Source organism: Limulus polyphemus, unplaced genomic scaffold (genome assembly GCF_000517525.1).
Source record: "Limulus polyphemus unplaced genomic scaffold, Limulus_polyphemus-2.1.2 Scaffold2230, whole genome shotgun sequence".
NCBI lineage: Eukaryota > Metazoa > Arthropoda > Merostomata > Xiphosura > Limulidae > Limulus > Limulus polyphemus.
In genome coordinates, this window is record NW_013667840.1 from 172,882 (window position 1) to 187,361 (window position 14,480).

The window sequence follows — 14,480 nt, forward strand, 5'->3', positions numbered from 1 at the left end:
TGTATTTAGAACTTGGTTATAAATACAACCTTCCTATGTTTATTGAAACATTGCATTAAAAAAACAAGTAAAGAAAAAAAACTTTTCAAAAAAGGAAGTAAATGTAGGAATGGCTAATATCAATCCTTCAAATAGAATGCAAACAAGATAGTAGGTATGGCACTAGCATCATCCCTACATAATAGCACAGGGAAGAATTATCATATAGCATATCTATTCAGTTACAGTTGAATTGAAATTTATCTTAGTTTTGTGTGCCTGTGCTATTTTATGTAGGGATGGTGCAAATGTCAAACCTATTATCTTGTTTGCATTGTTTTTAAAGGATTGATATTAGTCATTCCCCACATTTAATTCCTCTTTTGAAAGGTTTTTTCTTTACTTGTATTATTTATTCCTTTATTTTATCTTAAGAATACTGTAAGTTATCCAGTGATATATAATTCTAATGTTATTTAATTATTTGTTATAGTATTTTATATTTACAACAGGTAGATTATTCATTAATTTTCAGAATAATTTAACTAATGGTAAGAAATTGTATCTGTTTATCTATATATTGATATCTTTTTTTCTTTTCTTTTTAAATTGAAATGTTAAAAACTTGTGGTTGCATAGGTTGCAGTACCAGATTCAAACTGCCCGTTTATAGGCCTACTTCTCACATTGCAGTATGAGTTTCAAACCATAGTGTTATTGGCTTAGCATTTGCATTATAGTACTGAATTCCAACTGCCTTTTTAAAGGTCTAATCTTCCCACCATTGCAGTATAAGTTTCAAACCATTGTGCTATTGGCCAAGTTTTCACATTGTTAGTATGAATATCATTTTGAAGTTAACCCTTTCTGGATCAGTGAACACCTTTCAGGTATCAAGTACACACCTGCATAAAAAACTTCAAACATTTAAGTAAAAATAAAAATGCTGACTCTTATATGAACAATCATTTACAAAAAATAGTTTATAATTGATGTTTTTTTAATTTTGTAAAATTTTTTAAATGAAATTCACAAAGAAAAAGTAGAAAAATATTAAAACGTACATTTCTGTGCATCTCCAAGGAGTCTCACTTGTACATCTTTCATGTTATAAGCTCAATTTACAATCCATAATTGTAGATATCAGAGTAGTTAAGAGAAGTTGGACATGGACAAAAGTATAATTTATGATTAAGACGGAACAGGATTGTTTATCAAGTATGATCAAAAAGTGATTCTTGTCGATGTTTCTATTAAAATAATTAAAAACAATTTGTTTCTGTTCAAGACTTGGATCGCTGTTTCTTCAGTGACTGTGAAGATATGTGTCAGAATTCTCCAGATGGACATTTTTGTTACTGTACTAGAGGACTCCGATTAAGCAATGATGGTATAAGTTGTACTGGTAAGTATTAGAATCCTCATAATGGTCAACTCTGTCATTGTTCTGTATAAAAATCTTAATTATAATGCAGGAAGTTCTAGTGTTTGTTATTGTTTCAAATATGGTAATGCTTATATGTGATACTATGTGGTATGCAAGAGATCCCAGGACTTACTTAGCTAGCGAGTGGTATGTAGATCTATCCTGAGACATGAAAAGGGTAGTAACCACATTGTTGTATTAGTGCTCACACAAGGTGTATTGGTAGGATTATGAATGTTACACACAGTTATTTTATGGAAGCTCTGTATTAAATAATGATTCATAATGTGCATGTAGTTTAGGTTAAAGTTGTTAAAGTTGGATAAGATAGCTCAGACAAGAATAGTGTTTTTGGACTGCTAGATAAACGTTCATTCTAGTTTTCCCATAGAGATGCTTTTCTTTACTGGGAAGTGCCAGAATATTACAAATTGTGTTATGTTAGATCTGTGATAACAAGTATATAAGCAAAGTATTTTACTAAAGAAAGACTCAAGTAGAGAATTTGAGACATTGAGTTTACATTAAGCTGACTAAAAGTTTCTTTAAATGTGACATCATTATAGGTAAAATAAATAGCACCAGAACATATCAGAATATAGTTATATAGATTTTAAAACTTACTGAAGAGTGTCATGAGATTTCATGTTGGTACTTTAAAATTGCTTTCACATCATCATGTAAAAGGTTTGTGACAAATATATATATATAGGACTTGAAGACATTTAGATAAATGTTTAATGTTATTGGTCTTGAATTGATTTTGCGATAAACAGAACTGCAGTATTGCAGTTAGTAAGTGTTAAAATTATCAAGTGCAGTATATATTTTTACTACTCAAGTCACACCAGGTTATATTTCACTATCAACTAGAACTGTTTTTTGATTTATTTTTTTTTGAAGAGGAAAAAAAATTATATTATTACTGTGATTTGATTTGTGCATCTGTAGAAAAGAACTCTTGTGAAGAATGGGGAGCTTGTAGCCAAAAGTGTACACAGTTGAAACATTACCACAAATGTGAGTGTGAAAATGGATATAGCTTGGAACCAGATGGATTTACATGTAAAAGTACAGGTAAATTACAGTAGTGTTTTTTATCTCTGCATTTCTTTCATTCTTCATTATTTATCCTATAAAATTACAGCTCAATTTAGCTGCATTAAAGAACTGTTATAAAAACATTTTTTAGAAGGAAAAGTTAATTTTAAATTACTTGTAGTAATTTTCTGAAAAGGTTTTTTTTATTGAATTAGAAATTGCTAATTTATTATTTTAAGAAATCATTGTTGTATAATTGTAGAAGTAACTTAATTTGTGAAGTTGTTTATTTTCAGAAACAACTTTGCCTTACCTTTATTTTAAACTTCTTAAACACATTTTCCAGACAGTTTTTATAGCAAGCTGCTTGTGAGCCCATGACTGTTTTGTTTATGGGAACCCTAATAATATATGAACCACATAAAAAATCAATATTACAATTAATCCTATAAATGGCTGATGTGCTTCTGTATATATTTTACACAGGCAGTATGTAATTTTGCCCAGTTTTTGTCATTTCTTCACAATGACCCAAGATCTTATAATCACTCATGATGTAGACCCCAATGAGTGGTATAAAAACAAGTTGGAAATTTGATGGTTAAATAGCTTAATTTTATTTGCATTTCTTAAGTGAAAATGGCTTTTCATCTGTTTTTTATAATTGAATTTGTCTGATATGCATTTGTTAAGTGAAAATAACAGTTAATTTCTTTTGGAATAAATAACTTTGTTATTAGTGCTTATGAAGTAAAACTATTGTTTTATATTTAGAAATAACTTCAAATTCTACTTGCTAAGTGAAATCACTTACTTATTATTGAAGTATTTTGTTAATCTAGAAGTAGCTTGATCTTTAGCTTGTAAGTATAACTTATTTTTTGCTCCTAGTTTGAAACAGATATTATTTTCTTTAATAATAACTTATGTTTTTCATCATTAGGATGATTATAGTCATTGCAGAACCCATTCTGTTTTCCTTATCTATTTTTGTTTCAATGGGTATGCCTCCAAATATAGTAAAAGAAAAATCATTTGTTTTATGTCTTGGTTTTCTCTTGATATATTTATTTTTTCTATGTCTTTTAGACCCAGCTGTTCCTTATGTAGTGTTTTCTAACCGACATGAACTTCGTAGTGTTGATCTACACACACTTTCCTTCAAGACTTTAATTCCTGGCTTGAATAACACTATTGCTCTTGATTTTTACCATGATAATGATGAAGATGTGATCTTTTGGACAGATGTGGCAGATGATAAGATCTACAGAGGGAGCATTGTGTCTGGCTGTAAGTAAACCAGAGAACCTGATAGAAAAGATCTGTGTTTAATAATGATAACAAGTATTGTTAATAAGGAAGGTTTTGTCATTTTTTTCTACTAAGACAAGATGTATGATAATTAATTCTGCCTGTTTTTTCTTTAGCTGTTCCTCATGTACATTTTTTTACAGTAATACAAACTGTGTAGTATATTTATATTGGTATTTGGAACATGTATATTGAATAATTGAATGAGTAGAACAGAGTGATTAAAGTAAGTTTGTATTTTTAAATTATGTTAATTTTACAATGTTTCTAAGGTTTTCAGTAATATTTATATTAAAATTTGACTTTTAAACATATACCTTGTGTAGACTACAGTGCTCCATAGGTTTATATAGGTAATAACCCTACATCTATAATAAGGAAAGGGTGGGTCTGTGTTTGTGTGACCACCATAACTCCAATAGGAAAGAACTTATAAATCTGCAATTTTGCAACCATACTAAGTATTATAATTATGTGTGCATCTTTTTGTCAGGTAAGCATGCAAAAAAACACATGGAAAAGAATACGCAACTGCCATAGCTCTAAGCAAAGTACCTAGAAATGGAAATTTTGCACCCATACTAAGTAGACCCTGAGGGTGTGCACCTGGGTATTATTACTTATTCTCATGCGTGCATGTGTGCATCTTTTTGTGAGGCAAGCTAGTAAAAACCACATAGGAAAGAATATGTGACTGCCATAGTACCAAGAAGAAAGAACCTAGAAAGCTGAAATTTTGCACCCATACTAAGTGAACCCTGAGGGTGTGCACCTGGGTATTATTACTTATCTACATGCATGTATCTATAATAATAAAATGGCATGTCTGTGTGTGTGTGTGTAACCAACATAACTTCAATAGGAAAGAACCTAGAAACTTGAAATTTTGCACCCATACTAAGTGACCCCTGAGGGTGTACACTTGTGCGTGTCTGTGTGTATGTGTGACCGTCTTAGCTCCAAGAGGAAAGAAACTAGAAATTTTACACCCATACTAAATGGACTCTGAGGGTTTGCACCTAGGTATTATTATTTATCTACATGCATGCACGTGTGTACCTGCACAATGTTTCATGTGAAAACGAAATAGAAATGAAGTGTGAATGTGCATGCATGCACATCTTTTTAATGAGGCAAGCTAGTGATAAACCACATAGAAAAAAGTGGTTCCTTATATTATAAATAGAAACCACTGACAGATAGACATGCATGTGTGCAAAACTGCAAAGAAAAGAAATGTGCACATGTGGCCTGTTTATAAAGGTAACCCTCTCTCTGATTTTAAACTTAAATAATAGAAACAACTAAAAAAAAAACCTCTTTAATTAATGGAGCCTCTAAATTAGAAAACAACAAATATAATTTTGTAGTTTGTACATTTCATTTTATACTTTCAGCATCTAGCCTATTAACAATAATATTAGATTATACTTTTATTGCTAAGCAATGTGATATAAAAACCATTGTTGGAATGTATTGTTACCAAAATGCACTGGCTTTTCTCTATATTAAAATTTGTTATATAAGGAACCACTTCTTTTCTATGTGGTTTTTGCTGGATTTGCCTCATTAAAAATATGTGCACATGCATGTGTGTCTGTGATTTATAGCTATAATTTGTAATATAAGAAACCACTTCTTTTCTATGTTGTTTTTCGCTAGGTTACCCAATTAAAAAGATGTGCTATAATACCTAGCTGCAGACCCTCAGAGTCCACTTAGTATAGGTGCAAAATTTCAGGTTTCTAGGTTCTTTGCTCCTGGTGATATAGTGATCACATATTCTTTCCTACATGGTTTTTCAATTACTTACCTCATTAAAAGATGTGCATGCATGCATGCACATAGATAAGTAATAATACCCAAATGCAAACCCTTAGTGTCCACTTAGTATGGGTGCAAAATTTCAGGATTCTAGGTTCTTTCTTCTTGGAGCTATGGCAGTTACACAGACACGTGTGTGTGTGTGTGTCTGTCTGTCTGTGATTTTTATTTGTAATATAAGGAACCACTTCTTTTCTATGTGGTTTTTCACTAGCTTGCCTCATCAAGAAGATACCTATGCACGTATGCATGTGGTTAACATAAGTAATATTACCCAGGTGCAGACCCTCAGGGTCCACTTAGTATAGGTGCAAAATTTCAGGTTTCTAGGTTCTTTCCTCTTGGAGATATGGTGATCACATTTCTTTTTTATGTTTTTTTGCATAAAAAGATGTGCATGCATGCAGGTAAGTAATAATAGATGGGTGTGGCAAGAGGGGGCTGATTTTCTATTTGATAGCTCTGTAACCAAACTGAATTGAAGGCTATAAAAATTATGATTTGTCTGAGCAATGATTATTTTATAGTGAGTAATTTACTGTAAATTTTGTACTTATTGGAGGGATGGTGAATAGAATAGAGATGAGGGGATACCTAAAAAAAATGTAACATTTCTCACACTATGGGAAATTCAGGATTTTTTTTTTAATGCTGCCTTATAAAATTAAGAACTTAAAAACTTGTGTACTATTAAGATATGAATTATTAGATACAGTTTTATGCTATATTAATTGATATAACATAAACAAAAAGTAGTTTAGTAAAATTTTGAATGTAAGTCACTAAAACTTCGTGACATGCACAGTAAATGATGCCCAGGCAGAAAGGGTTAAGAAGATATATTCAGAAACTTACTTTTGCATGTAAATGTCTATTATCTTCAGAAAATAGAATAACAAAAATGGAGACCTTTATCCTGTTGATCCAACAGATAAATCTTGTAAACTTCAACAGGATTGCCTCTTATCTTTCATTTCTCAAGAGAAAAGAGATCTTATAATGATAACCCTTCCAACACTAGAATTGCGGTATCCTAAAGTAACTGATTCTCTCCCCAAGAATGACAACATAGGTCTGTAGAATAATGGAGGATTCATCAAGATAGTATCACAAAATAATTCAGTATTTTCTGACTAACTGGGTTCTTAAGAAATAAACATAGATCAGACACAAGTGTAAAATTACAATAAACAATTTTTAATTGATTTTATAAATACAAAGTATGCGTATTTACTTGACATAATGGACAGATGCCTTTACCGGAGAGCTAGATCCAAAACTGTTTCTCCCTCAAAAACTGTTTCAAACCTACTCAGTTGAGATCTTGTACCAGGTTGAACAAGTATCAGGTTACTTACTTAAGTCAGTAATGTAAAATTTATCCAGAAAGACTTGTACTGCCCATGTAATTGTTCATTCTCACTAAAACACAGGGGAGGTCATAACCTAAAGATATCACCTAACTTCTGACTTCACATATAGTGTACAATCTTATCTATCTTTCCCACAGAAAGACAAAAGGTGTTATTTTAGGTACATCACATAGAACATTAGGTATCTAGAACAAAAGCAACTTAACAACCTTATTGATCATTATGTTATGTGAAATTGCACAAACCTGCATAAATGTAAATTTGTGAAAATAAGAAGGAAGAAATGTATTCCATATATATATCCCACAGAATCATCTTAGTAGACTTCGTTTGAATACTCTTTCGTAGATAAGGAGATCAAAATAGTACACAGTGTTCTAAGTGAAGCTGTATTAGTAATGTGGAGATAATTACCTTTTACTTGCTCTTAATCAGTGTGTTTCTAAATACATCCTAAAATTCTACTAATATTGCTACTAGCAACAGAACACTACATGGACAGCTTGAATTAGTTATCTGTTAATAAACCAAGATCTTTTTGTTCAGTCATGCTGTTGAAATAAATTGAAATCTCCAATATTGCAGAAAGCTTAAAAACGTGAAAATTGTAAAAAAAATGTTTGTCCTTGAAATGCATTCATATTTCACTCAATCACCTCAAAAATCATCATGACCCTACAAGCCACCACCTTTTATTTACAGTGAGTATGTGACTTCTAGGGAGCATTAAATTGGAAATAGGCCAAATTTGTTGTTTTATGTATGTATGTATGTATGATGCCTATATACACATGCTGTTATGTTATATGCAGTCAGTTCATCACTTCCTTTTAAGTCTCTTATTTCAGTTTAAACACCAAGTTGCAACGTGTTTAATACAGTAAAACAAGATAGGTTTTGTTGTTTTACCTTTCCTGTGATGTGTAACAGTTGCTCTGAATTTTCTGCAGCTTTGACAAATGTAGAAGTAGTTGTTCAGAATGGGCTGGCCACTGCTGAAGGCTTAGCTGTTGACTGGATTGGTGAGAATCTTTACTGGATAGAAAGTAACTTGGATCAGATTGAGGTGGCCAAGTTAAATGGAAGTTTTCGCCGTACCCTCATTGCTGGAAGAATGGAAAGCCCAAGAGCTATAGCTTTGGACCCTCGTTTTGGGTCAGTCGGTTTTGATAGTTTTAACAAAAACATTTTAATGTAAATACAGTGCTTGAAGTTGGGCAGGATGAAGTGGGATGCTATCCCACTTCTTTTCAGAAGGGCTCAAAACCATCTTGCTATGTTTTAGTAGACTGTAAGCTTTTCAGAAGGAAAAGATTCAACAGATGATGCAATAACTATTTACGGTGGCAAGAAACTGGGGAGAAAAACTATAATTTGTTTTTGTAAAATGTTATGTAAGAACGAGGCAGGAATTAGACAAGGTAGTACACAAATGGAGCAAATCAACCCTTTCATTACAGGCTTGATCATTGTGATGACTGGGTTCGTAACACAAAGTAACTATCAGAGTTTCCATACAATAATTTGTAACAATATACATCTTTTTATATTTACTTTTCTGGTTTTATTGCCCTTTGAACCATGTCTAACTAGTAATCCTGCCACATGAGTAGTAAACCACTTGGTGAATGTGCAGTTGATCTTACGGTATCAAATTACATAATGCACGAGCTGCCCGTGAGTATACCTCATGAAGAATTTTTATTGTTATTTTTGTTATCTTATCTTATCTTATCTAACAAGTTTTTAATTTTTACAGTTTAGTTACTTTTATAATAATAAATAAAGAATACACGTGAAAACAAGAAATATAGTTCCCACCTATTCCATTTCCTCTCCCCCCCCTTCAAGCACTGTGTAAGTATGAAATAATTTTGAATAATAATATGTTGTTATATAAAAATTAATTCCTTAGATACTTGCATGATTTTAACCAGAATGAAGAATTTTTTTGTACCATTGTTTATAATGAGTGTGCTGTTCAATTTAAACTGATCATTTATGTGAGACATGGAAACATATTCTGTATAAACTGTTATTTTTGTGGTATGCATGAGTTCGTATCTGTTCATTGCACAAAATGTGTCTTTATCCATGACTCTTTCTCCATTCTCCATCTATTGCTCTTAGTGTATGCGTAGTTTTTTTGTGTTTTGATTTCTACATTGTTTTTGTATCTAAAACAGTGACAAACTATTGTGGTGGTTTGTGACATTTTCATAATTGGTGTCTATAAACATAATGAAACCTAGGCATGTTGCATGTTTTGTGTTTCTGACAGCCATACCTTAAGGTTTTCATTACATCAGTATCAATAGTCTCAGCCTTTTGCAGTTATGTGTATTCATTGTTTTGAATTTTATATAAATTATTATCACACAGTTTAAGACATAAACTGGACTGTATGAGATAAAGGATGTTCTGTAACTTATTAATGTTGAACTAATAGGGTAATGATCAAAATATGTCTTGTATTGGTAATAGTGTGAAAGTTTAAACTGAACATTGACAGTGACGGTATTCACAAATTTGTGAACTTCTCATGTATTGACAATAACCTGATCCTCTAAACTAAATAGTTGATTCTTACAGTATGAACTTGTATACATGTTCTGTTGGTAATATGAAATTGGGAAGTTTGTACTAGTAACAGTTTGGTAACCTACACTAAAAGTGTTGAGAGTGATGATTTAAATTTACATGTATTGCTTATTGATGATTTAGAGCTTGTATGTTGGATGGTGAATAATATTCAGCTCTGCCAGATATAATATTTAGTGCTTCAAATGAGCTGTGCAGGATCTAAAATGCTATGCAGGTTTTTTTTACATGAGCTGTGCAGGATATATAATACTTTTCAGTTTTTTTTTTTACATAAGCTATGCTGGATATATAATACTTTTCAGTTTTTTTACATGAGCTATGCTGGATATAGAATACTTTTCAGTTTTTTTGCATGAGCTATGCTGGATATAGAATACTTTTCAGGTTTTTTGCATGAGCTATACTGGATATAGAGTACTATTCATGAGCTCTGCTAGATACAGAATAATATTCAACATGATGTTTAGGATGCAACATGGTTTGTGTTGGTCATGGCGATTAATTGATATCTTTAAGATATTTTTTAATCACAGGGTGATGTTTTGGACTGACTGGGATAATGCTTCACCTCGGATTGAGCAAGCTTCTATGAGTGGAGATGGGAGAAAAGTCATCTTTCAAATATTGGACATTAGTGAAGGAGGAGGGTGGCCAAATGGACTGACCTTGGATTACATGGCTTTAAGAATCTATTGGATTGATGCCAGGTATAGTGTACTCATTACTTCAAAATTAAACTTTGTTGTTTAACTCTGTGGCTAGTGATCAGGTCTTAAATCAATTGGCTGAAAAGTTTTAACAAAATTAGTGAAAAACACTGTATTAATAAGCCAAACATCTCATTACACAAAGCACTAAAATTATGATAAGCCATATCAATTGTATAATTTTCAACAGAATATTTCATTAAAGACATAGTATTCAGAATTAGCTTATTGCTTTTGAGAGTGGAGACTAACAGGCCATAATATAATAGCAGAGCACTACAGTTATAAAACTGGCATTACTATGGTGTATTTTTATAATGCATCTGATTATTGTAGAAGCTACTTAATTTCAATGTGCTGTAAAGAGTATATTTTTTTAATAATATCTTTCCTTCAGCTAGATTTTGTTGCTCAGGGAAACACACAAAATTTAATGTTTTGTTTCCTGTAAACATAAACTATACAGCTGTCAACTTAAGACAAAATATTTGGATGTAATTGTTTTGGAGAAGATATAATTCTAATGAACTGGGAAATTGAGCCATAGCTATCATATGTATTAGGAAAACATTTTGAATTTTTTTAGGATCTTAAATATTTTTTGATCTATATATTACCTACATCAAAAGTAAGGTTTTATCGTACTCTTTTATTTTTACTGATATGTCTTTGATGTTGAACATGTGGAAGTGTATTACTTGATCAGTAGTGCAGGCCTTTAGTAACAGTAGAGATTTGAAGGAACATTTGATATAGTTAAAAAATATGTATCAAAGTATTTTTTGTCGAAAGTTTGGGAATAAATTTTAAAATTATGTTCAAGCATTGTTTGTAACACAAACAAATGCAACTACAGTGTGATAAATTCTGGAAATTCAAAGGAGTGATTAAATTTTCTGTAAGGAATAAAGAATTGTCTTTCTATTTCTGTATACTAATGTGCTCTCTTTCTTTTAGGTCCTAATCTAATCACCTGGTCAAAATTCTGACCACTTAACTAATTCTTCCACCATTTAATAAATTGTAACTGTTTCTCTCTGTTTTCAAATAAATATAATTATTGGTATAATGTATTTATTAATTTTATTTTTTGCAATTAGTACTGAATGACTGAGCAACCTCTGAACATTGCTTAGTGAGTAAAAGAAAGTATTTTAAGTCCAAATGATAATTATTTGTGATTAACTGACAGAATAACTCAAATGCTTCAAAAATCTTAGAAAAGTATTAGGTTGCTAATGGAGCAAAAACACGTATTCTTTAGTATGGGTTTTAGTGAAAAAGTAATTAAACCTCACCTCAAACCATTTAGATGAAAACTAATCCAGTATTGGTAGGTCAGATAAACACTAATAAAAAATAAGAGAAAATTTACAAAACCAGAGTTGAATCATAGGTTTTTGACTTATACCACATACACAGAAAGAGTAAACTGGTTATTAAAGTCACATGTCTGATTGAGAATAAATCATAACAAAAGAAGGTGAAGATTTTGTATAGTCTATGTTTAGTGTAATATTTCACAGCATTGAACTTTGTTTAGCAGCTATTTTGATTCCCAGGAAAAAGAAAGATTGAGACTTTTTCATAACTCTCAGAATGGTTTTTTCAAATGTAGATTTATTTGCCAAAGTTTTTAAGCCAAATAACAAACATTTGTTAAGGACATTAGTGTAAATTACACAGTAAAAAGTAAACTACACTGTGCATACTGTGTAGGACTAATGGAGATACACAGACATGTTGAAATTACTTTCCTTGTGTTTGTGCTAATGTTTTGTTCCAAAAGTGTTGTTTATTTTTTTAGATTCATTTGTTAGGGATATTTCAAAATACTTCAGATATTTGAAGAGTTTACATACTAAACATGAGGGATATTTCAAAAAAACTTAATTGGTTTGAGGGGTTTTCATGCTAAATGTACATCTGTGCTGTTAGTAATTTGATATATTAAAGCTCTCTCTTTCACATTAAATTTATGTTCAGTTCCAACATGTTTAAAATATATATTCTTGTATTTCACAACTATAAATTTATGTTTGAAACTTTGTGTAAATGACTTCATATCATCAAGTTTTTAAGGATTATAAGCTTGCATTGACCACAATATGATACATATAGTAGATCATATTTTTGGGTCCAATATGTTGTCATATGTTGCAAAGAATGTTTCATATGATTAATCATGTTATTATTAAATAGTTTTATCTTTTTTGATTTATACATTTATATGCATAATTTCAGATCTGACTCCATTCACACCATTACTTATGATGGTTTGGAGCACCATGAAATTCTAAGAGTTCATCAATTTCTTTCCCATCCTTTTGCTATCACTTTGTTTGGAAATTATGTATATTGGACAGACTGGAGAGCTAATGCAGTTATAAGAGTAAGTAATGTTTGGAAATTATTTTATGGTCTGTAGAAATGTTGAATTTTTATACTTCAAAGACAAGATAGATGGAATTTATTTTTATATTCCCCCCAACCCCAATCAAAAAGGTTAGGGATATATAGTGATGAAATTGTCCATTTGTCTTGTAGTCATTTGCTTTCCTTATGTAAATTAGAATTCTAAGCAGCATATTTTAATCAGACTACATTGGTCACTTTCCTTTGGGATGGAAAAGAACCTTATTTTTTCTGGAGTGAAAAGTTCAAAGATTAAGGTCACCATTTCAAAAAATGAAAGTTTGGTTTCTGAGCAGAAGAAAACATAACCAAAAAAATATACACAAACAAGTATACCATACTTATTAACACACTAAACTAGAAGAAGTGTAGGCATGTAAATAAAACTGTTAAAAATTGGAACACTTTTGTGAGAAATGTAATAGAATATATGTGCCCGTAAGCAATGAGTATGTTATTCAAATTGTTTTTAAATATAACAGATTTGGTAATATTTATAGAGACAACATTACAAACCAAGAATTTCCCCATTGTATACAAAGTTTTGTTTTCAGATAGGTGGCAAGTCTTTTAGATCTGGAGCAACTAGAGATTGTTTTCCTTTAAATGTGCATGGGGCAAGTCTAGTTGACCAACCCAATATTGAAGAAGTAATGTTAACTGTAATTCAAAATTTACAAAGTGTATCTTCACAAAATTACAGTTTTCAAGTTGTATTTGTATAACCTCTACAACTTCATAAATTCATATCTATGTTGAATGGCACTCTGTACAAGGTCATGGCATTCATAATTTGTACCATACCTATGCAGATAGGGTTAAGTAAGTTATATTTACATAATGTTTGTATTATGATGTGTAAGAAAATCATCATCTGAACATGCATCTCAAATACCTGTAATAACATGCAGTATGTTGGATTAGGACAGATAAGCCAGGAAATTCCAGAATATGCCTTATGATGTGCAAGCTTCATGTTTGAGGGAATGGCTTTTTCCAGTTCATTGGTGGCTGTAAGAGTTAACAGGAGTCATAGAAATATCAAACCTAATTAAATTATTTCAAACCTGTGTAATGTATACAATAACTCATGAAATCAAAATCATTAAGGAAGTTGCTTTATTTACTTTTTCTCTGTAGCAGATACTGTCTATTTTGTGTAAGAGGATATTGCAGTAATATACAGCATCCAGGTTTAAAGTATTAATGACTGTAATATCCTTTGCTGGCTAAATCAACACTGTATGTATACAGCCAACCAGTGCAGTGAGAAAACAAAGGTCACACGGTGACACTGTACACTGGACAAAGAAACCAAGTTTACTTGTTGAATTGAATCATGGTTTCTTTATTCTACCTGGAATTCTTCAAGTAAAGATATTCTTTAAGATCAGCAGTTTTAGTTCAATGGAATTTTATCCTGAGAGAAAGAAAGCTGTGGAACTTATCAAAACTTGATAAAAGTGACTGTCTTTTTGTGTGACTTTTTGACTTTGTTTTCTCTTTGTCTTATAATAAAGATTGTGTTTACTTTGTTAAACATGAATATGGTTGGGAATCAAGTGTGCTTGTCATGATGTTTACAGTTACATTCAAAAGTTAATTAAACAACTTTATACCAATAAGCTTGGCATCAAAGTTAGTTTATAATTCAAATTTCTATATTATTTAAGTTTTAATTCCTTAATGTGAATAAACTCTCAGTCTGCACTCCACAGAGTCATTTGCTTTACTGAGATTTCAATATATTTGGTTCAACCCACATTGACATGCCCCTCCCACACCATCTGTCTTTTAAGA

General features: G+C 31.2%; 1 protein-coding gene across 1 annotated transcript in view; it reads left to right on the forward strand.

Moving 5' to 3' along the window:
* The window catches only part of LOC106466344 (low-density lipoprotein receptor-related protein 1-like), a 98,445-nt gene that overhangs the window by 76,493 nt on the left and 7,472 nt on the right, over nucleotides 1-14,480 (forward strand). Inside the window, exons 20-25 of the mRNA XM_013926618.2 lie at nucleotides 1,268-1,384; nucleotides 2,357-2,482; nucleotides 3,536-3,736; nucleotides 7,905-8,109; nucleotides 10,092-10,265; nucleotides 12,510-12,657. Coding sequence (XP_013782072.2) covers nucleotides 1,268-1,384; nucleotides 2,357-2,482; nucleotides 3,536-3,736; nucleotides 7,905-8,109; nucleotides 10,092-10,265; nucleotides 12,510-12,657 — 971 coding nt within the window. The remainder of the gene's footprint in view (nucleotides 1-1,267; nucleotides 1,385-2,356; nucleotides 2,483-3,535; nucleotides 3,737-7,904; nucleotides 8,110-10,091; nucleotides 10,266-12,509; nucleotides 12,658-14,480) is intronic.